The sequence below is a fragment of the Neltuma alba genome, unplaced genomic scaffold, assembly GCF_004799145.2.
Source record: "Neltuma alba isolate B1F8T4 unplaced genomic scaffold, ASM479914v2 tig00006868_pilon, whole genome shotgun sequence".
Lineage (NCBI taxonomy): Eukaryota > Viridiplantae > Streptophyta > Magnoliopsida > Fabales > Fabaceae > Neltuma > Neltuma alba.
The window spans coordinates 1-24,701 of NW_021634605.1; the positions used below are offsets into that span (position 1 = coordinate 1).

At 34.4% G+C, this 24,701-nt stretch overlaps 2 protein-coding genes, 1 long non-coding RNA gene, 1 other non-coding gene and 1 pseudogene across 5 annotated transcripts; all 5 read right to left on the reverse strand.

The window, feature by feature from the left end:
- Positions 1–469: 469 nt before the first annotated feature.
- Positions 470–2,338, reverse strand: LOC114751351 (dihydroorotase, mitochondrial-like; annotated as a pseudogene).
- A 7,003-nt stretch (positions 2,339–9,341) lies between these two features.
- Positions 9,342–9,598, reverse strand: LOC114751350 (uncharacterized). 2 transcript variants are annotated; one of them, XR_003740735.1, is made up of 2 exons: positions 9,570–9,598; positions 9,342–9,453 (listed from the first exon to the last, which is right to left on the reverse strand). It is a non-coding gene; the product is annotated as an uncharacterized LOC114751350 (long non-coding RNA). The 2 variants fall into 2 exon arrangements; XR_003740734.1 differs by having other exon boundaries at positions 9,566–9,597.
- An 80-nt stretch (positions 9,599–9,678) lies between these two features.
- On the reverse strand, positions 9,679–12,316 carry LOC114751347 (O-acyltransferase WSD1). Its single transcript, XM_028940032.1, has 5 exons — positions 12,071–12,316; positions 11,405–11,980; positions 10,923–11,276; positions 10,105–10,242; positions 9,679–9,974 (listed from the first exon to the last, which is right to left on the reverse strand). The coding sequence occupies exons 1-5, from the start codon at positions 12,254–12,256 to the stop codon at positions 9,783–9,785; spliced, it is 1,446 nt and encodes a 481-aa protein (XP_028795865.1). The 5' UTR covers positions 12,257–12,316; the 3' UTR covers positions 9,679–9,782.
- A 10,488-nt stretch (positions 12,317–22,804) lies between these two features.
- Positions 22,805–22,888, reverse strand: LOC114751352 (small nucleolar RNA R32/R81/Z41). Its single transcript, XR_003740736.1, has one exon. It is a non-coding gene; the product is annotated as a small nucleolar RNA R32/R81/Z41 (small nucleolar RNA).
- A 1,058-nt stretch (positions 22,889–23,946) lies between these two features.
- Positions 23,947–24,701, reverse strand: LOC114751346 (early nodulin-like protein 2). Its single transcript, XM_028940031.1, has 2 exons — positions 24,512–24,701; positions 23,947–24,398 (listed from the first exon to the last, which is right to left on the reverse strand). Exons 1-2 carry the CDS (start codon positions 24,699–24,701, stop codon positions 23,947–23,949), a joined length of 642 nt encoding a protein of 213 aa, XP_028795864.1.

Below are 24,701 nucleotides of genomic sequence, written 5' to 3' on the forward strand. Positions count from 1 at the left end.
TCGATTTACAATAATCATGCAAAGTGCGAGCCTTTCCTTCGAGCTAGTTGCATCACACAGATAAGCAGTTTACTACATATATATAATAAGCGAACAGAAATGCTAGTGACCATATCGCCTAGGGATCAATGGATATTTGCTTTAAAAGATTGAAGAAATAATTATGTTTACCAGCATTAAGGAAAAATATGCTTTGAGTCCACCAGGGTTAAAGAAATAGCTAAAGGAAGAAGGATAAATCAGCAGAGGTTGGAATTCATACGCAGAAAAGACCGCTTTTAAACCTTTTCTTTGCATTGATGCAATCAAATGCTATTCATGAACCAACGCACTGAAATTTAAGCAAATACGAGTTCATCACTGGAACTCACCCCCTTCCCCTGCTCCTTAGACCTAACAATATGTTCATACGCCAATAGAAGACTTGAAACCATAAGAATGTAAAATCTAAATATGAATGAGGTGTCACCTCTTCAAAGACCTTGGCATAGAGTGATAGAGCGACAGGGGAGATGTATATGCCAGTACATCCATAACTACATTCTTTTTTACGTCTTTCATGAGGAGCGCTGTCAGTTCCAAGGAAAAACCTTTTACTTCCACTAGTAACAGCAGAAACAACGGCCTGTCCTGCAAAACAAAAGTAACAACAAGAAGCTTAAGGAAAGATAACAATATATATATAATTATGTGAAGAAAAAAATATCAATTTGAAAATTGAAATTATTTGCACTTATATGACAGAAAAAACGTACTGTCGATTTCTCTTTTGAGCACTGGAAGACAGTAATTGTGGGGCTGCAGGCCACCTTGGAACAGAGCGTTGCAGTTCAGAAGAAGATGCTGGGGTGTAACAGTTGCAGCTACATAACCTGACAAATAAAGCAAATCATGAGAAAATTATGAAAAAAACGAAATAATAACATAACAATAAAGCTCATTCAACCAGATGATTAGACATGCCTTCTCTGCAAGACTACAAATTTAACAACATCCATGGTAGTAATATGTTCCATTACAACCTTCAACTATGGAAGCCGTTCGAAGTAAAGGCTCTAAAATTGTTTCAATAAAGACCTTTTCTTTATCAAAAACATCAACACCTGGATCTGTAATTTCCCCTGAACCTGCAAAGCAAATGATTCAAGCATAAGGAAGCACAAGAAAAGGCATCTAAGTACTTTAAGACAGAAGAACAACCAGCAGGAAAGAGGAAAACACGTCACTGGGTGGCTTGCAAAGCATCATTCAGTACATGCTTAAGGCTTCACATGTTTATCATAGCAACATGCTGCGAAATAGGGGTCCATTATAATAAAATCAATCATAAGGGGCTCATAAGATTTGAACTATTGTAAATCAGGAATCCTCCACTGGGAAAAGATTGTAAAATAAAAAACAAAAGACATTCTTAGTTATAGCCACATATAAACCGAGATCATACAATTAAAAGGAAAGAAACAATGGAAAAAACAAGAGTAACAATTTTTTTTTTTTTTAAAAAGAAGACAAATAAGCAAGTTACATAAAATCATATAAGTACCAACAATGGTATATTCTGTCGAACCATCTCCTCTAGAGCAAGAAAACATTTCCCAGAAAGATCAGTAATACCATCTTGGGAGTTTGTGGGGGCACCACCAGGATAAAGCTTTACACCATAAATAACTCCACTTCTTTCTGTCAATGCAGTTAGCATCATCAATTAATGTAATATATTCATTAAAAAAAAACAGATAAATAAAGACAAAGATGGATGAAACAAGAATTTAAACAACAGATTGAAGAGCATATATATACAACCCTGGACATGCAAATTAAACTTGCTACTTCTTAAAAACTTCTTCTAGTCATATACTGGAATAAATTTCACAGGTAAATTTCTTTAACATTGTGTGCCCACAAACTAGACTCACTTGCAAGTTTAATCTCATCAGGGCTTGTCATGTCTGTTAGGTAAAGGGTCATTAGTGGAGTGAAGTTGCTATCTCCGGGGAGTGCTTTGCAGATGGACTCTTGATAAGCCACAGCAGTAGCCGTGGTAGTAATAGTTGGCCTCAAATTTGGCATAACTAGCCCTTCCAAAATGCTTTGCGCTGTAATGGGGTACTAGTCATTACTCAGGATTCAAAAATTATTTCATTTGTAGGAACATTGAAGGCACTAGAAGCAAGCATTCGTCGCATGCATTCCCTAAAATTCATGAGATTATATATGGATTGACTACAGACCTTTCCGTTATTAGGTGAATTTACTTGGAAGGAATGACAGCTTTGAGAAGGTTGCCATCATGAAGGTGAAGATGCCAGTCATCGGGTTGTGTAATAGTAAGCTCCATCTTTGGTCCTTTAGATCGTAGGTGCTTATGCACCTCAAATTTTTTAGATGAAAAATTTAATACCTATAAATGGAGATAACAAAATAGGCAATAGTATTATCATAGAAAGAGAGATAACTCACATGTAAGGCTGCGAAGCTCATGAAAATAGAGATTGGTTTCATAAATGAAACAAAAAATGAGTCAGATTGCAGAAACAGTTCAACGGGTAGCAGTAGCTGACCTTTAAGGAGAAAAGAGAGCAGCTGCACTTATTAGAGTTCAAATATGGTCATCAGCCAAGTATTGAAGACATTAGAAGGTAGGAATACAGCGGGACGTATCGCTTTTTTTTAAATACACAGAAGACTAGTAAAGGAAGATTGTGTCATTGAGTATTTGACTAGTAAAAACACTTTCACTTTCACAAATAAAGTTATATACAAAATTTGACAATCACTTGGTAAGGAAGGCACAAAGTCTTCATCATTCTTAACGCGGCAAAACCATCACAAGTATCTCAAACTTGCAGAACTATCTGTTAGGAAGAAATTGTAAGATGGACGGAAATCAGTTTACTTTAGCGGGAACTAATATGTACTTAATGGCAGGCATTTCTATACAAAGGGGAACGAAAAAGATGAAGTGAAAATGGACTTGGTTATCAATCATTTGGTTGTAGTTTAGTCTAACAAGCACGAAATAAGATGTAAAATGCAATAATTTGGCCTAGATATGTATGTCAAAAAAAAATTTAACCTGGATGTGCTTCCCAATTGTTACTAGCACAATCATTAATCAAAGGCATGAACAATAATCCTTCATGCAAAAGGCCTGAATGGAATGTCACCGAGAATGATAGCTTTAGACAGATTTCTTATAACTTGGAGTTTACCGTGACATAGGGTGTTCTCCTAGGCATTTTATCAAACACCCTCAAATCAATCGATCACAGTGGTCCTCATAGGTCCAACGCATCAATCATCAATCAATTTGCTTGCAAAATAAAGCAACCCAGACTAACAGAATCTCATTGTTCATAAAAGCCCGAAGGTCTAAAGAGTCCACATCAAAATGTCACCCAAAAAAAAAAAAAGATAATATCAGCACGATTTGTTGCAACGTCCAACTCTAAAAAGCCAATCCCATTTAGACATTTAAGAAAAAATAATTTGGAGGTCTTTTAATTATACTCAGTTTTGAATCAAGTTCTTGAGTTTTTTTTTCCTTTTTTATTGGATCCTTTAAATTTCCATCGTTATATGAACCACTCCCTAAACCTCAAAATGTTAAGTTAGAATTAACATCGTTGGAAGTTCTATCTGAATCATCATCTTCTTCGCCTTCCTCCCACTATAACCCCCAAGCTTTCTCTCTCCTTCCCGACCATTATACACCTTATTTGTCCATCCCTAACATGTATGCCATTAGAGCTCGACTCTTTTTGACTGCACAGCGGCCATTATTACTTGAACCATTGTACCCATCATCAACCAGGATGCCTTCACATATGGGCCTGGCCATGTCGGATTCCATGACTGGTGCAGCAACTCTGCTTCTACGACGGAGGTAACCATGATCGATAAAGAACAGATATAATAATGCAGGCTCGACTCCGATGAGACATTTGAAGAAGGAGAAATGGATGAGTTATATGCATTTCTTTCTCATTTGTTGAGGATGATGTCAATAACTGAACAAAATTCGACTTGGGGTGCTATAGTGATTAAAAGTTGTAATATGGATATGATCGCAAAATAGCACTCTGCGCGGAAACATAGGAATAATTTGGTTCATGCTCTGGTCTCTCGAGATATCTTGTTGATTTAATTAGTGTCATAAAAAATGAGTTGGGTGTAAATTAGGTACATTTGCTGAGATATTTGATTAAAAGGCCTTGTGGATGATTTCTAAATAGCATCCACCAGCAAACAAGAAGTCATTTGCTGGTGAGTGCCATTTAGATTGGACATGGATGAGTCATATGTTGTGAGAAATAGATGAGTTATATGTATTTTTTATGATGGATATGCAGTTGGCCGGCCAGGTAAGCCGTTTAATGGGGGGAAGGAGACGATATTGAGGAATGAAAAAAGGAGAGAGAAAGCTTGGGGTTACAGACTTACGGTGAAAGGAGGTTGAAGAAGAAGATAATTGAGATTTTTAACGAAATTTTTAATAGTGTTAGTTTTAATTAACAGTTTTAGGTCTTAGGGAGCAATAGATCTAACAATGAAAATTTAGATTCAATTAAAAAAAAAAGTTAGGCACTTGATTCAAGATTGAGTATAATTATAAGGACCTCCAAATTAATTTTTTCCAAATATTTATGCAAGATAAGAAATTTAGAGATTTTTAGATGAAAACTAAATTATAATTTTAAAAATCATTTTACGGTATACGAAATAAATATACAAAAAAATTTATTTTAATTTGTGAAAAGGTGTTTTTAGAAAGTACTTTTGACAATGGGGAAGCATCCCCTTAGTTTAAGATAACCAAATCATATTTTCACAATCTCCACCCAATCTTCCAGCTAGGAGAAATGAAAATGATCACAAAGGGAAGGGCACGACAGTGGACAGGGCTAAGTTCTGAATCGATGACAAGCAGCGAAGGATGGCGGCGAACGGAGCTAGTGGGTTTTAGATGTCGAAGGAGAAGATGAGAAATTGAAGATTACGATTTAATAAAAGCAATGGCCGAGATTATACATAGCGCAACGACGCAGTTTTCATGAAAATGCAGGGAGTGCATCTCAAGTGAATTGTAGAGGATTTAGATGGCAGGATCTTAGGGCTGACCCGCTGGTACATCCTATATGGTCACAGACTCACATGCACAGACAGACACAGACAGAGAGAGAGAGAGAGAGAGAGCTCAACGCACGGGTAATCTACCAAGGGCTTAGTGTCATTTCAGAAAGTGCTTGAGTGAAAACTAAACTTTAATTTTATAAATATTTTTATGATATATAAAATAAATATATAAAAAAATTTGTTTCGTTTTATAAAAAAATATTCTGTAAAACACTTTTACTTGTTGCTAATGGATAACCCCAAAAATATTTTTTACAAATTAAGACAAACTTCTTTATATATTTACTTTGTATATTATAAAAACATTTTTAAAATCATAGTTTTTATTCTACTCAAACATTCCCTTAATAGAAGTTTCATTTAATAACACCCATTTGGTGCGAGGAGTTATTTTTCGAAGGAATTGGAATTGGAAATAAAAGTGAGAGTGAGTTTTGCATGTTGGTAGGTTGATGAAAGTAGAGTGAACTATAATTTTTAATTAAAATATGTATTTATAATATGAAAATACTAAATTACTCTTCAAACGAGGGGGGGAAAAAATGAAAAGCCAATTCCTTCCCTCTCATCTACTGCCGATAGTTCGTTCTTCCACCATCATGTGGCACCACTGTCCCCGGAAATGGGGAAGACCAGGACAAAACCAATGAAAAAAATGCACATCTCCAGCAGAAATGCAATGTAAACCTCACACTTTCGGACCTTCTTCTTCGGTCTTTTTCTTCGAACTTCACTCACAAAGCTCCATTGTCTATTAGAGGGGCATGAACCCAAGATCTGTCCATCATGAAGGATGAAGGATGACAGATCCGATCCGTGAAGACTAGAGGACGGGAAGAGTGAACATAAGCAGGACGGTGAAATCAAGAAGCATGACGGGATGTAGAGGGAGAAAGGCACGACATAGAAGGCTGTAACGAATAGAAAAGCGATGGGGAAAAAAGAAGAAAATTGTTAGAGAAGAAAGGAAGAAAGAAAATCAATGACCTTAGCTCCTTCAGCATCAATGGAATGAATCGTTCTGACCTTTCTCCTATTCGATAAAGAAAGAAATCGCAGATCAAAGGATGAAGGAGAATACAGATAGCCATCCACCATCATCATCGCCGTTGTCTATCGTCCTCGTCCTCACCCGTTGTCCTTGCCGCCGTCCTCATCGGACTGTTATGGCGGGAGAGCTCGATCTTTTCAAGGTGGGGGTGAGGGGCAAAATAGTCTCATTCTTCAGTTCCATGAAACTGGAACCCAGTTCCTTGGGCTTGGGTATGGAACCCCGTTCCACACAGAATTGGGTCCCTACATATCAAACGGCCCAAATTTTCAGTTCCCGCCCCAATCCCACTTCTCACTCCTACTTCCATGCCACCAAACTGATATGAGAATTGAGAAGGTCAATAATAGAAAAGTTCCTTTATCCTTAGCCGTCCCCGTCAATTGAAAACTAGCCTGGGAATCGGAACATCAATATTAACAACTTTTTTATGTAGTTTTTATTTCACAATTTTTTTTATAAATTTTTTTACAGATCCAGTAATAACTCCTCCCATTTTTGGAGGTTAAAATTTCAAAATTAGCAGCTCTTCTTTTATCATGTTTGCCCTATTTAATCATACAAATCATGATAGATTAACACTATTTCGTTGTTGTTTAATCTTATGGATTGATACATCCTAACTAGGCAAAGCTGATATGTTTATACAAAAAAAAAAACTAAAAATATATTAGCTGAGGTTTATATATAATTTATAAAAAAAATCATTTTCCAGAAAATGAATGTGCCATTATGTTTACGGGTAGCAAATAGGGTGTTTCAATACCAAACGGCACTCTCATTTTTCTAAACCATTTATATGCTGGGTTACATCACCTATTAAAGACTCCATCATCCTAAAGAAAACATCTATTTATTATTTTTTGATACACAGAAAAAATCTATTTATTATGATAAGAAGGAAGCAGGCAAAAGGAAAGGCTTTGCTTTTTACACGCAAATTCCACCCTTAATTGGTTTATTTATAGTGGAGACGGATAAAGAAAAAGAGGAAAACAATCAGTTTGAGCTATATATAAATAAAAGTGACCCTATACCCGTGCTGGCCACTGGTGCTGGTGTAAATGGAGACTGCAAAAAGGTGTATGAAGTACTATATAATACTATTATATTTTATGAGAATAAAATTAATTTCAATGTATTTTACACAAATCAATAAAAATCTTAAAATTTATTAATTCTTATTTAAAATTTAATAACTTTTTAACTTTATCCTTATTTATTATACAATATATTTTATGAGAACAGAGTCAACACAATAATAAATGACAGGTAATTACGTTATATATTCATATGAAAATAGAAAAAAAAATTTCTTTTTTCTCTACCTTATAAATAGGTCCAAAATTTCTCTCTCTCTCTGTATCCAATATATAAAACCAAATGAGTAGTGGATATTATAAATAATTAATCTGGGGGCACTATTAAAGATAGAGATAAAGACAGATTAAGAGATAAGGGTGCATGGGGGTTTAGCAGTTACATGAAGCGACAATGACTATTGGGGTGTTTGGATGGAAACCAAATATGATTTCAGAAGTGATTTTACAACTACGAGGTAATATGTGAAGGATTTATCTCGATTTTTAGAAAAGTATTTCTGAGATGCACTTTTCAAAGTATACACCCCTATGTAAACAGAACTTGGAAAATAAAGCTGCCGTAGCGGTGAAGAAATAAGGCCAGATTTTTTTTTCCCAACTTGGAGGGACAGCCAATGAAGAGACGGATGCATAAAGCTCGCATGGATAATAACGATAATAGGCGGTCCATATTTTGTTTTCTCTTCCTATGACCAATTGAATATATCTCATCAAAATTTTGAAGAGGTTTTTTTTTCCTTCCCATAAGCATTAATTTGAATTTGTCTGATAATTTAGTTTTTTTTATTTTTGTCTGTGATTAATTATATGCTTTTGTCAATTTCTTTGTTTTCACTCATTTTCTCTTCCATTTATCCTCTTTGTAAATAAATGTGTTTTAGAAAAATAAGTTGTGTTTTTTTTTAACATATGTATTATCTTTAACTAATTTTAATCAACTTTTTGAGTTGCCTAATTTAGTTATTTGATTGTTGTGTTTGAAATGGAATGAATATTATATGCATAGCATTACATATCTCCTGCCATTCGATCTGTGTTGTCTTGTTACATTGCCTCTTAATTTCATTTCCATGGTCTATCACTATCTGACAGCCCCCCATGAAGCACCTGTCAATTGTCCATATAAAATTCGCCAATCAATCATACACACACACGCGCGTGTGTGTGTATATATATATAGAGAGAGAGAGAGACGCTAGCTCTTTATGCTGTGTTTTGACTCCAACTTCATCTCCATTTTTCTTCATATTTCTTAAGACTAATGATATAGGCATGTTTCGCTCCTCAAACTGATTGATCAATAGCAAGAGGATTATGGGATTATAGGTTTCATATACTATATTAATCTAAAATATATAATAAAAGACAAAAATTTACTTATATTGGTTAGCTTATAAAAAACAAAATGAAATATGAATTCTTGGCAAGATTATTACAGGCCATCAATGATATTACAATAATACTTTCATGGTTGAAACCATTAACCTCAAACTCTTTAAAATTCTTGAGAGGAAAACATGTGTTAATTAATATCACTCTTTAGGTGAAAATTTAACCTCCCCACATCTATGAAATGATACACGACAATCACCAGCAAACTAACTAGGAGATTAATACTAATCATTACTAGCGGGGTTGTCTAACGGAATTGGCTATAGACTCTCACAATGCAGTGAATTAAAATTCAAATCTCTACAGAAAGAGATTATTATATTTAGTATCTGACAGTACTTTGATCAGAATTGTCTCTAATAAGAAAATACATATGCTTAACCAAAAAAACCACCAATCATCTTGACTAATTTAACCTCCCCTCATCAATAAAGGTTACAGTGTCGTACACTCGTTCATGCGTACGTACAAACCATCAAAAATCAACATCAAGAGTACTTTCTCTTGTTTTTGAATCGTTCAGATTCTAGTTGCACGGTACATCTTCTCCCACACAGTACTTTTAAGATTCAAAGAAAATATTTACGGAGAATTATTGAATATATTGTGGCTCATCCTTAATTAAGGTGAGTGACATGTGGCCAAATAAAATATCAGAGTGGAAAAATAAGTAATGACTTGGTCTTACCATTCATTCAATCAAGTATCAACCACATCGATCAAATCGGATTGAACTCTTCCAACTTCTCTAACACACACACACACACACCCCTCAAAGGGCAAAAACTCTCATTTTCATTGAGAAATTATGGTATTCATCACTTTCAGTGCGGCCCAGTCAATAATGACAATAGCCACTTTTACATCACACACGCACACACACAGACATCATGAAATAATAATAATAATAATAATAATAATAATAATAATAATAATAATAATAATAATAATAGCAGCAGCTTTCAGCTAGTCACCCAATTAATAATGCGATATTGATTGGTGGCGAGCCATAATTTTCCTGATACAGTAATGAACGGCGATTTTTCTTGCTATTCCATCAAACTAACAAAAAGGAAAGTCAAAGAAACACTGGGTCTTAATTAAACCTTCTGAAAGAGTGATGATGAGTACGAGTGGTTTTTGGTGGTGGGTGTGTTCATGGCTGCTTTATGAATGAGTTGGAAGGCATTTTGCATGCAGCACTTGAACTTGTGCTCGTCTATGAAACCCTTCAGCGTTCTCAACGTAAACCTCAGTGTTCCCATGTAACTCATAATTGTAATGTTCACGTTCTGCAACCACACACAGTTTACCAACCTCATAATTAGAAAGCTCATTTAGAAAAGGAACGAACTTAAAGAGTAAGAGAAGCACGTGATGATGGATAATACACACACACACACACACACACACACCGACACACTCAGGACCACCCGTCATTGTAAAGTAGAATCCTTTAACGCGATGATTTGCAAGAGCCATCTGTTCCAAAGGCCCGTTTAAGCTGGAGATTACCATACTTGAATTCTCAAGTGTGCTGTATATTCGTTTTGCTACTGCCTGCAACCACCACCATTTACAACACATGAACTTTTGGATTGTTTTTACTCACGGTTCAGTCTATCTCTAAGATTATAACTGGGATTGAATCCGTGACTTGTCCCACTTATAAAGAAGTTTTCATACTATTAGATTATAGGGCCATACACAATTTTTTAGGCTGGTTAAGACTAATCTCAATAAGGTATGTTTATGTATAGAAATTGAAATGGAGAATTGAAAGGTGTTTTCAGTTATATAAAAACACATCTAGTATATCATGAAAATTGCAATTTACTTTTGATTACAATGCAAATTGACATATCATGACTGCTAAGAATTTGGTTTCTGCTAAAATTAAAATATATAACAAAATTAGCCTTAAGAGCAATAAAAATTTATTTCATTTGAGAGTTTAATTTGTAAAGATCTTTAAAAAAAAAAGATATTGCAATATTGTTTATTTTAGATTAAAAATTATTCTTTATAATCAATTATATATTTATAATCTCAATAATATCTATATATATTGGTCAAGGAAGGTGTAATTAATTTAGAACCTCTTAAAAGATTATGATTTGATATACAGTAAGATACGGTAGTATTAGTATATACAGAGACCCAAAGCGTCAAAGCGATGCGGCGAGAAACATCGATTTTTTTTCCCACCCGCCCACTAGCCAACATAAACACATGCCTACCTCGTGCCCTCTTAATTTCATCTCCAAATCTAGGAGCCATCCAAGGAGAAAAACACCGAAGGATTTCCTCTTCTTCTGAATCAATCTGTGGGCTTTCCAAACAAATTCAAGGGGGTTGGAAATCCTGGCTTGGTTCATCTTAGGAATTGGAATTTGTAACAAGGCAATTTGATTCCCCCAGCGACCCTTGGAATTGGGATCCAGCATGTCCTTCACTGAACTATAACCTTCAGCCTCCCTGGTATTGAACATCACCACTGCTGTGGAATTTGCTTTCCCTGCCTTGCTCTTCATCTCTTGCATGTACTGCCTTATCCCACAGAAGATCATCCCAGCAATCACATCATTTGTTGTCTGCAAACAACATCAATGATTCAATTAGCTTAATCTGATACTCACGTGTGTGTGTGTGTGTGAGCTTAAAGAAACCAACAACAAGGTGTTAATATATATTTGTGTGTGTAGATATATATGAATCTTACCACTCCAAGCCTTGACTTGATTTCTTTGAAACTGTCAAGAGGGAATGATATGTCTGATAAGCCAAAAGGCTGAGACTCAGTTCCTTCAAATCCAGACCTTATGGGTGTAATGTCATCTGGAATCATTCCAGATTTTATCAAGCTCCAACCAAAGTCTGATATGGAGATGAAAGAGGAGGAAATAGCTGAGATCAGCCTCTGAAAGAAGTTCTTTCTGTGAGATTGTACAGGTTCTGAAGATGGTTTTCGTGAAGGAAAAGATAATGGAATAGAAGGATCATCGGCTCTATGAAGACAAGAAAGAAGAGCTCCCACAAGAGAGTAGCCATCTCCAAGTGAATGATGAATTTTCATGATGAGAGTTCCACAAGCCTTGCTCGTTGGATACTTAATCACATGAAATTCCCATAGTGGTTTGTTGCTTGGCGTCTTCTCTGTGAGAATCCTTGAAACATAGTCACTAAAATACTGATCATACAATCCTGAATCACTCTCAGGAAATATTGGCACCTTCACATGTTCTTCAGGCCTCACCTCAACACGCTTCCATATCATATTCCCATCTTCGTCTTTAACCTGTGGCCATATAACAAATAGTCACTACTGGTGTACGAAACTAAGAGCTCATATATATAAAACACTAGAAAAATGGAAGAGAGAGAGAACCATGATACAGGAGAAACGAGGGTTAATAGGGAGGAACACATGTTGAAGCAAATACATAGTTGGAGAGTCATCAATTGGAACTTCTGATTCTAAAAACCCAAAACAATACGAACATATCACCGAGCTGTTGAAGTATCGTCCTGCAGGACTCACGGGCTCTTCATAATCTTCATTCAAGTATTCCATAATGGTAACGTACTCGTTAGAGAGAGAGAGAGAGAGAGAGAGACTTGAGATGGGAGGACTGGTGGTTTTAGGACAAGTAGCCAAGTCAAAAAGCAAAGGGAATATATAATTGTGCAGCGAATGATGATACCAAAATATACAAAAGCGTATCTCCCTAACTGTTTCTTCATAAATGATTGGTTTTGAGTTTCAACGTTTCGTACTTGAGATGAAAGTTATGAATTTTATTTTGATGTATCGTTCTGCTAAGGGAAAACCATATTTAAGGTACCTATTTCTTTCAATTTTTAATTTCGTACCTATATGTTTTTTTCCCTTTAATTAAACATTTAATTTTATCTTTTTAGCAACATTAGCTCTTATAACTTTGTTCTATTGATATTTTTAGTCTCTACATAAGGATTGATGATGTTAATAGAGGAAAAATAAAGATTTAGTTAAGAACAAAAAACCCATAGGTACCAAATTGAAAATTGAAAAAAAGTATAGGTACCCCAAATATGGTTTTCCCTTCTGCTAATTGCCAAGAGAGGAACAAGATGAAAAGTTGAAACGTGTCACCCCAAATGAGTTTGATTATTGGAGCAGAAATGCATGGTAACTAGTACTTCTTTTAGTCCTATTTATAAGTCATTTTATGTTTCACATAAATTAAGAAAAACCTTAAATTTTATTAACTCTCATTTAAAATTCAATAATTTTCTAATTTTATCCCTATTTAATATATATTATACCTCAAGTAAACAAAGTCAATACAATAATAAATAAAAGGTGAAATTATACATTCATATAAAAATTAAAATTTCTCTTAGTACCTATAAATAAGACCAAAAAACATCTTCTTTTCCTGTTCTATAAATAGAACTAGAAGAATAAGTTTCAATATTAATCCAGAATCTAGGTTGAATAAATTGTGGGAACATAAAATGGGATATTCCTACTATATTAGCCAGATTTTCCATCTAATACGTATAAAGTCAAATAATATCATAAATTTATGAAGTGGATTTCTAGCTATGCTAAATGCGTACGTATAAGGTCAAATATTATCATAAATTTATGAAGTGGACTTCTAGCTATGCTAGGTGCATACGTACAAAGTCAAGTAATATGATAAATTTGTGAAGTGGATTTCTAGCCATGCTAAATGCACCCATTGTCACAAGTAGCTTAGCTGATACTTATTGTTCGATGTTGTTTTCATTGAAATATATACTACCCACTCCTTTTTAAATATCTAATTTCATTTAATGCGGAAAACTAGTATTGAGCATTTTTAGATTATTTCCAAAATTTAATTAATGGTATTTAACTTAAGATATAGTAGGTAGTACCATTTTTATTTCATTATATTATTAGATAGGGGTGTACTGTGACTAGTACTTAAAAAGGAAAGGAGTATATTGTGGTCAACAAAACTAGCTGGTACTCCCTCTTATTCTAAATATAACGTCAAGTTTTAACGTGATCCTAAATACAATATCCAATTTTCTCTTGTGCTATCTCCCATATACTTGTTTTCCATGATATTGTTATCTCTGCACGTCGAATTCTAGTAATTAAATGGCAGTTTTTTTTTTTTAAAAAAAAAGGTGTGACAAATTCTATGCACATTAATTACAAATAATAATCTGAATTGTTTTTTAAATTTTACGAATTAGTTAAAATAATCTTCTATGCAGTATAAGAAGGAGTAACAAACTAAGTTAAAAGGAGAGATGGAATTGCTTATGAAATTCAAAGCACTAATCCAAAAGGCCAAAGCCAACATGATTGATGATCATTTAGAAATGCTCGCGATGTTTAAGCCGTTGTAGATTTTTCGTACGTGTTTTGGTCCTTCAACACAAAGCCAACTATTTATTTATTAGCCATAAATTTAGTTGCAGGCAATTTTAAAATGTCGGCAAAATGCTGCCACTTCATTAATTCTTGATAACGAAACGTGGGCCCCATTTTTATGCCGATATATGCCGTGTCGGAAACAAAATGTTCATAAATAATGCTGAGAAATTTCCTCATGAGTTAAATAGTACTATTACTTAGAATTTTTTTATATTTCTATGTTTTTTCCGGAATATAATTTTATGGTGTAGCATGGAATTAGTATTCATTTATATTATTGATGATATTCCAAAGGGTGGCATCATTAATTAATTCATTAGGCAGCTAATTAAATCAATGCCGATCTGGTAGGTCGAGAGGACAAATCATTTAAAAAATATAATACTACTACATACTCCCTTCATCCCTTATTATAAGATCTTTTTAATTAAATTGTGCAGTTTAAGAAAATAATTAAAATTAGTTAAAAGTAATTAATATGTAGCAAATACAATTTTTTTTCAATATACATCTGTATATAAATGGGTAAATGTGAGAGAGTAACAGTGAGATAAATAAAGAAAGAAAATGTATTAAATATATTAAATTATGGATAAAATAGATAATAATGTATTAAATGTTTAAACAAACTCAAAAAAGATCTTATAAAAAGAAACAAATCTATTCAAAAAATTAGATCTTATGATAAAATACGGAGAAATACCATCCCCATTTGTCTATTAGTATTAGTATTTATTTAACGGTTGAGATATGTCTCTTCAACTGTCCATTATTCCCTTTAAGGAATATAACCGACCACAAAAATTTGCCTAAAACGTGTTTAATCGAAACTCTATATAAATGCAAAATTTTTATTCACTTGAAGTTAACAAAAACGTTTTCATTTTAACTTCAATTTTAATTTTACTTGTCTTTTTCTTTTTGGGAAGGAGGGGGGAATGTTTCACATTTGATTAAATTTAAAGTACTTCAGCTAAAGAAGGTCATATATATTTTAAACTACTCTCAAATTTGCTTGAAGCAAGGATTCCAATCAAAGTACTAAAATTTCAGAAGATGTCAAAAGAATAAATAAATAAATAAAACTAGGTAGGAGCACAATAAGTTCTCTTCTCTTATCTCTTTGCACCTTTTTTCTGGTAAATGACAGGTAACTCGTGGCTCCACAACTGTTGTCGGACATTTCATGACCAGGATACTCCTCTTCTAATTCTTAATACATAATTTATTTAATTAATTTGATTAGATTAAAAAATTAGATAAGTTAATTAATTATAAAAATTATGATATATTTTTTTCTAAAATATCATTATTTTCTTTCTTAATATCCTCACTCCATGAGAGTAATTTAGAAAAAATTGATAAATATGATACATAGGTCTTATATATAGGATCAAAATTAACTCAACAATTAGGTCCTATATTAAGAACAAGAAGAGTGCTAGTATTTTCTTTTGAGAATGTAGTAATTGAATGATAATTAACAAGTAATACTCCCGTCCTTTATATAAGAACTAGTTGATTAATTTGAATAGATTAAGAAAATTAGTTAAGTTAGTTATTTGTAATAAATAGGTGTTGTTTTTTCTAAAATATTCTCATTAATCAAGTGTATTGTTAAAACTATCATTATTACAAGGACTACTTTTGGGAAAAAAATAAATATGAGAGACAAAGTGAATTGAAATTTTATATTTAGGACCAAAATAAAAGTTAAATAAGTTTTTATATTGAGGATTGAATGTAGTGTTATTTAAATAATTATTTAGTGGTAGATAGATACCAGTATGATCAATTTATTAATTAAATTGTATTTGTATATTAATAATTAATCTCATGAAGGATGGTGGCTGGGGGAATCACTATGTTTGGTGATCGGTATGTGTCAATCAATAATTCTCCGCGGTGCTCTACAGATGTAAAGCTTTTATGCAAAAGACAATCCTACCCTGTGTATGCCTCATTTACCACTAAAATAATAAAGTTGTTGATTTCCATTGCAACAAACAATAATGTGAGAGTGGTCGAATTCTATATGAGAAATTGAGAGCAGGTTTTGTATGTAAGCCCAGTGCTCAAGTACTCAAAATGCACTGTTTTAAGTAAGTAAATTTAATTATGATCTTATGTTTTTTTCCCTCCTTTCTTTCTTAACATTTCGTGCTTAATAGCCCAAATTATTTTCCTAATTCAAAAGAGCATCATTTTGATGATGGGCACTCAGTCTTCAATCTGTTGAGCACCAAAAGGTTTATAGATAAGCACGTGAGAAAACTATTATCTTGACTTGCACCATATTAAGCAACTCCAAGCAAGCATTGAATTTTGTCTCTATGCTATAATTTTTAATTACTCTCCTTAAAAATGGAAAGTAAGAGAAAATGTTAATAAATTTAATTTAAAAAATTAAAAAAGAGAAATCAAAAGTTTTAAATTAATTATTTTTTTTTACTTCTCTAGTTTACATTATTTATTTATTAAAATTAGTGAAGTTCTATGTATTATCTCAAGTTCTAATGCAGAATTGGTATAACTATACATTTTGTTATGAATTGTGATTATCTTGTACCTTGAAGTGATTGGGAAAACTCACTTTTCTAAAATCCACATAATCTACTCGTCCATTTCTTTTTTCGCTTCACCCGAAAATTACTAGAAGGAATCCAAATTAAATAAAATGGTATTGATATGTGTAAAAAATTTATAGATTTTCAACCCGTTTGTTAAAGAGAATATTAATGATAAAAAATTTTAAAAAATAAATAACAGATAATTTACCCGAACGTTTAACTTTGTAGGCAACTAGCATCAATGGATAACAAAATTTTTTAAACACATATATATGGAATAAAAAAATAAGATTTTTACTTAAACACAAATAAAATTTTTTCCTCTCTAAATAATTTTTTTTTTTTTAAAACCTAACTCTCTAAAGAACGCTTTATGTCATTTTCTTAGGCTGCGTTTGGATGCACCTCCAAACCATGGTTTGGATAAAATGCCATCCAAACACCCTGTCCAGAAGCCCAAACCGTGGTCCAAGCTGAAACCATGGTTTCAACCGGTGAAACCATGGTTCTACGAAAATCAAAAAAAAGTCACTTCTGGGAACCATTCGGGAAGGGGGCAACGGTCATACCAATAATACCCACACACACAATCATCCTTCTCTCGCTGGCCGACTCCGATTTCTCTGATAATTCCAGGGAACCATTCGCGAATCTCACACCCAGCTCGACTCTTCGGCCGGCTCATCCATCGGGTCGCCTGTTCGCCGGCTCGCGTCTTCGCCTTCTCGTCACCATCAGCTCGCTTCTTCGCCGTCGGTGCTCTGAGTTTCTTCACCGGTGAGATCATCTTGGGCTGGTGAAAACAGGGGCTGGTTGTGTGTTTCTCGGCGCGCCAAAACCAGATCAAGCGTTGGGTTGTCCGATCCGTCCATCCTCCATTTCGAAAGCTTCGTTCTTCAGCTCGCCCGGTCAGGTCGCTGGTTAGCTCGAATCTGGTTAGCTCAGGTTAGCTCTCTCCGGCTTTTGTTCTGGTTCGGTCCCTCTGAATTTTGTTCATTGTCTGGTTCTGGTCGGTCCCTCTGATTTTGCACCGCCGTGTGGTTCTGGTTTGGTCCCTCTGAAATTTGTTCACCGTCTGGTTGTGGTTCGGTCCCTCCTCTGATTTTTGCACCGCCGTGAACTTGTGGTTCGGTCCCTCCTCTGATTTTTGCACCGCCGTGAACTTGTGGTTCGGTCCCTCTGATTTGTTCACCGTGTGGTTGTGGTTCGGTCCCTCCTCTGATTTTTGCACCGCCGTGTGGAACCAGAGGTTCGGTCCGTCTTGTTCGCCGTGTAGCTCTCCTGTGTTGAAATTTAGAACCGTGGCTAGTATATTTGCACCGTGGTATGTTGATTTTTGGAATGATTTTAGTGTTCAATTTGTTCAACCAGGTTTTTCCAAAACTGACCGGCATGTTATTCGAAGGCATGAGATAATTATTGCTTGCTTTGGTTTCATAGTAGTTTGATTTTATGAAACGAAGGGGGAACAGATCAGATGCTGGTAATTGATATTTGATAAACATTTTCCTGGCAAATTTCCCTGCGGATCGAAGCTGGACTCATCAATGTCTGGTTGTAGAGGCAGGGATGTATGTGGTGATATTTTTTTATAGACGAGAAAGGCTGTCAATTGAATTCTACTGGATATATATGCAAGTTATTTTTCCTCTTGTTGCCTGGCGTGGGAGCTTTTTTTTTCTGTCCAGATTTTCCTCCCGAGAAGAAGCCTGTGAAGTCAAACAATGTATTGGGAATTTTTTTTCCCCTTAGATAGTACTTTAATTAAATTAATTATCATGTAAATGTGTTGATCTGATTTGGAACGAGATAGGAAATGTGTTGTCCTGTACTGTTGTATTAAGGATTTTGATAGACTTATGGCTAACTTTTGAGAGTGAGGAAAAATGGAATCATAACTCAAATCCATGTATATATTGAAGGAAGTGATTTGTATTTTGGTCAGAAGTTTATGCTGCTAGTTTTTTTTGTACTTTCGGTTGACAAATCTGATAAGAATATAATTTTAAACAAATATTATGAAAAGCTGCTACAATATGTTAATTTTTTAAAAACAATTATGTGCTTTATAATATTAGTACGTTCATCATGAACATTTGTATTAATTATGTACATGAACGAATTTTTTTAAATACATTGGTAATACATAGTTATTTCAAAGGTTAAGTACAATATGATTTATGGTACATGATGGTTCAAAAATGGTTTTTCTTATTATTTTCTCATCCAATCGTCTTTCAACAAAAGTTAAGAAAAATAAAAAGTATATATAATAATTTAGTTAGTTTTGATGTTTTAAAAGTTAGTATTTTGAAGCAAAAACAGATAATGAAATTTGAAATAGGAGGGAGGTGTATATTTTCCAGCCATGTCAAATTAGAAATTTCTTATGTTTGTTAATTTTTATCGCGCTTGGTTTGGTAGGATGAAGGAATTGAGATTTGAAGATGTGGTCAACTTTTTCACTTATTACAGTAGATAATATGATTTTTGTTACTTCATATGATTTTGGGTTGATTAACTTGTGATGACTGAAGAGGTGTAATTGTGCTATAGCATAATGGGTAAGGATACGGTGAAAGCTTCCTGGGATGTAAGAACCACAAAAGTGTTTATTGACCTGTGCATTGAACTTGTGCAACAAGGAGAAAGAAGAGGTACAAGCTTAACAAAGAAAGCTTGGGATATTCTTCGTGATAAGTTTACTGCCAAAACTGGGAGAGTGTACGAAAAACAGCAATTTAAGAACAAATATGATTCCCTGCGAAAAGAGTGGCAGACATGGGATAGGCTGCTTCGCGAGACAGGATTGGGATGGGATACTGAAAGGAATACTGTCAGTGCAACTGATGATTGGTGGGAGAGGAAAATAAGGGTAATTATTGAACCTTTTGATCTTACATTTTCTCTGCCTGTTAATGTTTTGTGCATATTTACTGTTTTTTTGAATATTTTATGATATTATTGATGTATAATGTGCAGGAAGTTCCAAACTACGAAAAATTTAGAGATAGAGGACTTCAATTTAGGGATCAATTAACTCAACTGTTTGGGAGTGTGGCTGCAACTGGACCACAAGCATGGGCACCTTCTTCCATGACACTTCCAAGTGAAGGAACACCGAATGAAGATTTGGAAGAAGGGTCCGGAGATAGTGATGAAATTTTAGGTGCACCAACTGGTATAAGTGGGGAATTTAACACAGTGAACTTCAATGATAATAGTGGAGGTAGTGGAGGCAACACTGAATTGAGGCAGGATACCAGTGGTGGGGGTACAAGCAGAGGTAGGAGTCGACCTAGTAGCTCACTGGGGGTCAGAAGGAAGAGTGAAGTCAAGAAGAAACGCACATCTCCCTCTATGAAAATAGCGGATGCAATTAGCAAGATTGCTGAAACAAATACTTCTGAGGCCGAGCGTGGAAATGAGGTCATTTCACGAGCAGAAGCTAGAAGGTTGGAAGAAGAAGCGCGTGCTTATGAGGTTTCAATTAGGGGAGTCCTGTCTCACCTGAAAACAGTTCCTGAAGTTGTCAGTGATCCTGATTTCTTTAGACGGTGCACACAACTCCTTATGGAACGGCAGGATGCACGAGAAATGTATGCAGCTCTGAAGGATCAGAAGGAACAGCTTCTACCCATTTTAGAGCATTTTACTAGGGATTTATGACTTGTTTATTATATTAGACAGTTCCATATGTGTATGTTTTATGTGACCAGTGGATTGTTATATGAATCAGACAACTCTGTAACTTTTATAAATGTTTCGTAATTTCTACGTAGGAATTCTAAACTTTATGTGTATGTGCACAGGATAAAACGAATATGGATGATGAAATTAAACATGTGGAAGAGCATGCTAAGGGACGGAAAAAAAGAGTTAACAAAGTTGCAGCATTGGTTGGTGCATACGCTACTTTGAACTTGTGTAAGGAGCCTCGGCATACAAGTGCTTATACAGGCTGCATATGGGTAAGGGATGTTTTAGATGGCAACTCCAGTCGTTGTTATAACATGTTTAGGATGGAACGGGATGTGTTCTTAAGTCTGGTGGAACAATTGCAACAACATGGTCTAAAAGAAACTAAAAATATAGGGATACATGAATCAGTTGCAATGTTTTTACATACCGTTGGGCATGCACTTAGTAGCAGAATGCAGCAAGAAAGATTTCAACATTCAGGGGAGACAATTAGCAGACATTTTCATAATGTCCTAATGGCATGCTGTAGACTTGCCATGTCTAATATCAAACCAAAAGATCCAACATTCCGGCATGTTCATACAAAAATTCGGTTTGGTAAATACTGGCCTTTTTTTAAACATGCTATTGGAGCAATTGATGGCACACATGTTTCCTGCGTTGTCAGTGCAACAGATCAAACTAAATTTATCTCTAGGAAAGGAACAGTGTCACAAAATGTCATGGCGGTTTGTGATTGGGACATGTGTTTTACTTTTGTCTTGGCCGGATGGGAAGGTAGCGCACATGATGCTCGGATATTTGATCATGCCCTCACAACTCCTTCAATGAACTTTCCCCATCCACCTGAAGGTATTTTTTTATTTCCTATATTTTTTTTTATATTTAGCTTAACAATAGAAACATAATTTACAATAATTTCATTTTTTATATAGGAAAATATTATTTGGTGGATGCTGGATACCCAACACCGAATGGATATCTCGGCCCATACAGACGGGAGCGTTACCATTTGCCTGATTTTCGAAGGACATCTGGGTTTGAAAATGACAATGAAATCTTTAATTATTTCCATTCAAGTTTAAGGAGTACAATTGAAAGAACTTTCGGAGTTTGGAAAAAAAAGTTCGCAATCTTACAAAACATGCCATCTTATGATTTTGAAACACAAGTTAAAATCGTTTGTGCAACGATGGCTATACATAATTTTATTAGAACGACATCTATTACTGATCCTGGATTCGTTCAGTTGGAAGAAGAAGGTACTTATGCAGAAGATGATGATGATGGGGTTAGATTTTCACGTATACATTCATCAATTCAATCTTCATCTTACATGGCTCAGGTTCGTGACAGCATAAGAGACGAACTTGTTAATTCAATACGAGGATAGTAGTCATGTCTTATTTATTTCCTTTTATCATAGATTGTAATATGTAGTTAAAAACAAAACCTATTACAAATGCTTTGTATCGATGCATCATCTTAATGATTATGACACTTCTTTATTTATATTTCTCTTATTAATATTATGCCTTATATTCTCAAGCTAATTATTACTTACTTGAATAATTAATAAATTATTTTAAGACGTGTTTATTCTATTTTGCAACAAAATAATTCATCTTCTCTAAAAATATTTTTCACTCTTATATTTTATGAATATATATGTGTGGTGACAATTAATTAATTAATTGTATTAAACATCAGAGGTTATTATACATGTAGTATGTTATTACAAAAAGTAGTTATGAAAAAATGTTATGGGATTTCACGTTTACAATCTTTAAACAAAATTAATATTTTTCTGTTCTAAAAAAATCATTTTTCTATAAACATATTTAATATTATGTTTTATAAATATATGTACACATATTAATTATGTATTAATTATATTATCTTATATATTATTAATTATGTTAGTAAAAATTATTTCATTAACAATTTTATTTCTTCAAATCAAAATAAATCATAAAATCTATCCCTTATATAATTATCATATTAACTTATACCCTTTTTGGTCATTTCCACATGTCAAAAGCACTTCTGGTAATAACTATCCAAACACTCTCACTTCTCAGAATCACTTTTTCTCTGAATCTATTCTCCACAGAATCTATTCTTCACAGAATCTATTCTCCAGAATCACTTTTCCAAACCACGGTTTGAAGTCATCCAAACACACCCTTAGCACTAAATGGTCGCCCAAGAAGAACAGTCTCCGCTTTTAAAAGAGGAAGAAGAATGAATCAAAATTTCCCAATGCAGACTGAGAAAAATCAAACAATCTTCTTATGACTGCAGCGCAGGGCAGCATAGTGTGCAGCCAAATATGTGGATCGGTTTGGACTTAAGATTCAAAATCCTTATCGATCCGGAGGAAAATCTTCAAGCAACAAGCAAAAACCAATAAAAAGAAATTAGAGTGGATAGACGAATCAGAAAGAACGTAGCGAGGATAGTTTTGATCATTGATGATCACACATCCTTTAATTTGCTTTCATCCTCTTCGTCGTCATCTGAATCATTTATTTATTCGTTCAACACAATAAAATCACAACAAATCGAAAGGCCAAGAGAAAGAGATAAATTCAAATAGGACTTTCTGCGAAACAGCGACGCAACTAACCAGCTTGAGGAGACGAGAGAATGGCAGGGTGCAGAGAAACGACTCAGGGGCACGGCATTTAAACTGCTTCAGTGAAAACCCTAATCATTAATGCTTACTGACTTTGGGCTTCCCCGGGCAATCCTTTTCGTTTTGGACTTTGAGACTTTGAGCCTTGGGCCACCTGTGTTCCTACTATGGGCCTCAGTTTATTTGTCATTTTTTGAAAATGCGATGAGAAGATTTGGTCCAATTGGGTAAAGAGCATGGTAGAAATAATTAAAAAAACAAAGAGGGAGAAACACACGTTATTAATTGAGATTAAAAATAAAAAATATGCATATTAAATGTTGTAAATATATTTCTGATTAATTCTTATTTGTTAATTTTATTCTTATAATGAATATTTAAATTCGAGTCTAGCTAGATTTTTCTCTCTCTTTAAAAAATTTATTTAATATAAATAAAGTTTGAATTTTTTTTCAATTACTTAAACTTAAACTGTGAACTAGACGAATAATATTTTTTTTCCGCCAAATAAGATTGAAACCACATCCTCTCATTTTTTTTCCTCTATTCTCTTCTTATACTTCCGTATCTATCTATTCTTAGATTAAAAAATAAATGATTTAGATTTAATATGTGATAGTATCATTATTATAATATTTTATAAATTGATTTTTTTTCATTTTTTTGTATTGTAGTTACTGTGCATGTCAAATTTTAACAGCTTAATTTTTATATATTTATACTTATAATAATTTTATAAAATATTAAATTCAAATTATACATTTTTCATATAAGATTTTGAAAAGAAAAGGAGAAATGGAGAAGGAGAGGATCTTGAACCAAAAAGATTTGCAAGGATTTAATCAGGCTTCCATCTCAACAAAAAAAAAATCAACAAGTGACTGAAAAACCACAAGATAACAACTTATTTATGACCAACAACAGCAAATTACAGCTCAAACAAGCCCAACGAAGCAAACCAACAACAACATCACCCCAGCCCTGCAACCCATGCTAACAGAACCACCAAACCTCGGATACCCCGAAGATTTTGACGGCGACGGTGCCGGAGAATTATCACTAGCAGTTGGGCCCTCACTTGGCCAGGGTGACAAACTCCCCGGTGGCACGGCCGGTGGGCTTCCGCCTGCTGGAGACGGAGCCGGAGCAGCCGTCGGAGGGGAAGAAGGAGTGTTGTGCCTGACAGCCAAGACAACGACGATCAGCTTCTGACCCTTTTTGCAGTTTCCTGAGTTGCCACTGATAAAGAAGAAGGGACCTGATTTATCGAAAGTGAAGTTGGAATCACCGTCGTCCATCTTCTTCATGGGATTCTTGGTGTTGCAGGAATCGTAGTCCGTCTTGTTCACCACTAAAACTGAATCAGACCCTTTCTTGTACTTGAAATCTACATGAACACACAACAACATAAAATATCAAACTATTACGATGAAACATACGTTACGTTCGTTGTTCATGTCGGGTAGTGTTTGTAACTGTAAAAATTAAACGTCGACTTACAGAGCGTATCGTTGACCTGAAACCTAGTTCTTTCAGCCCAGTGATTGTAGTCTTCAGAAGGCTTGACAACCCAACCATCTTTGCCACCGACGTTGAACTTGAAAGCTTGAGATGATGAAAAGAAAAGTAGCAACGTGAGAGTCATCGTTGGAAGAAACAGACCAAGCAATCTATGTGGCTCAGACGCCAT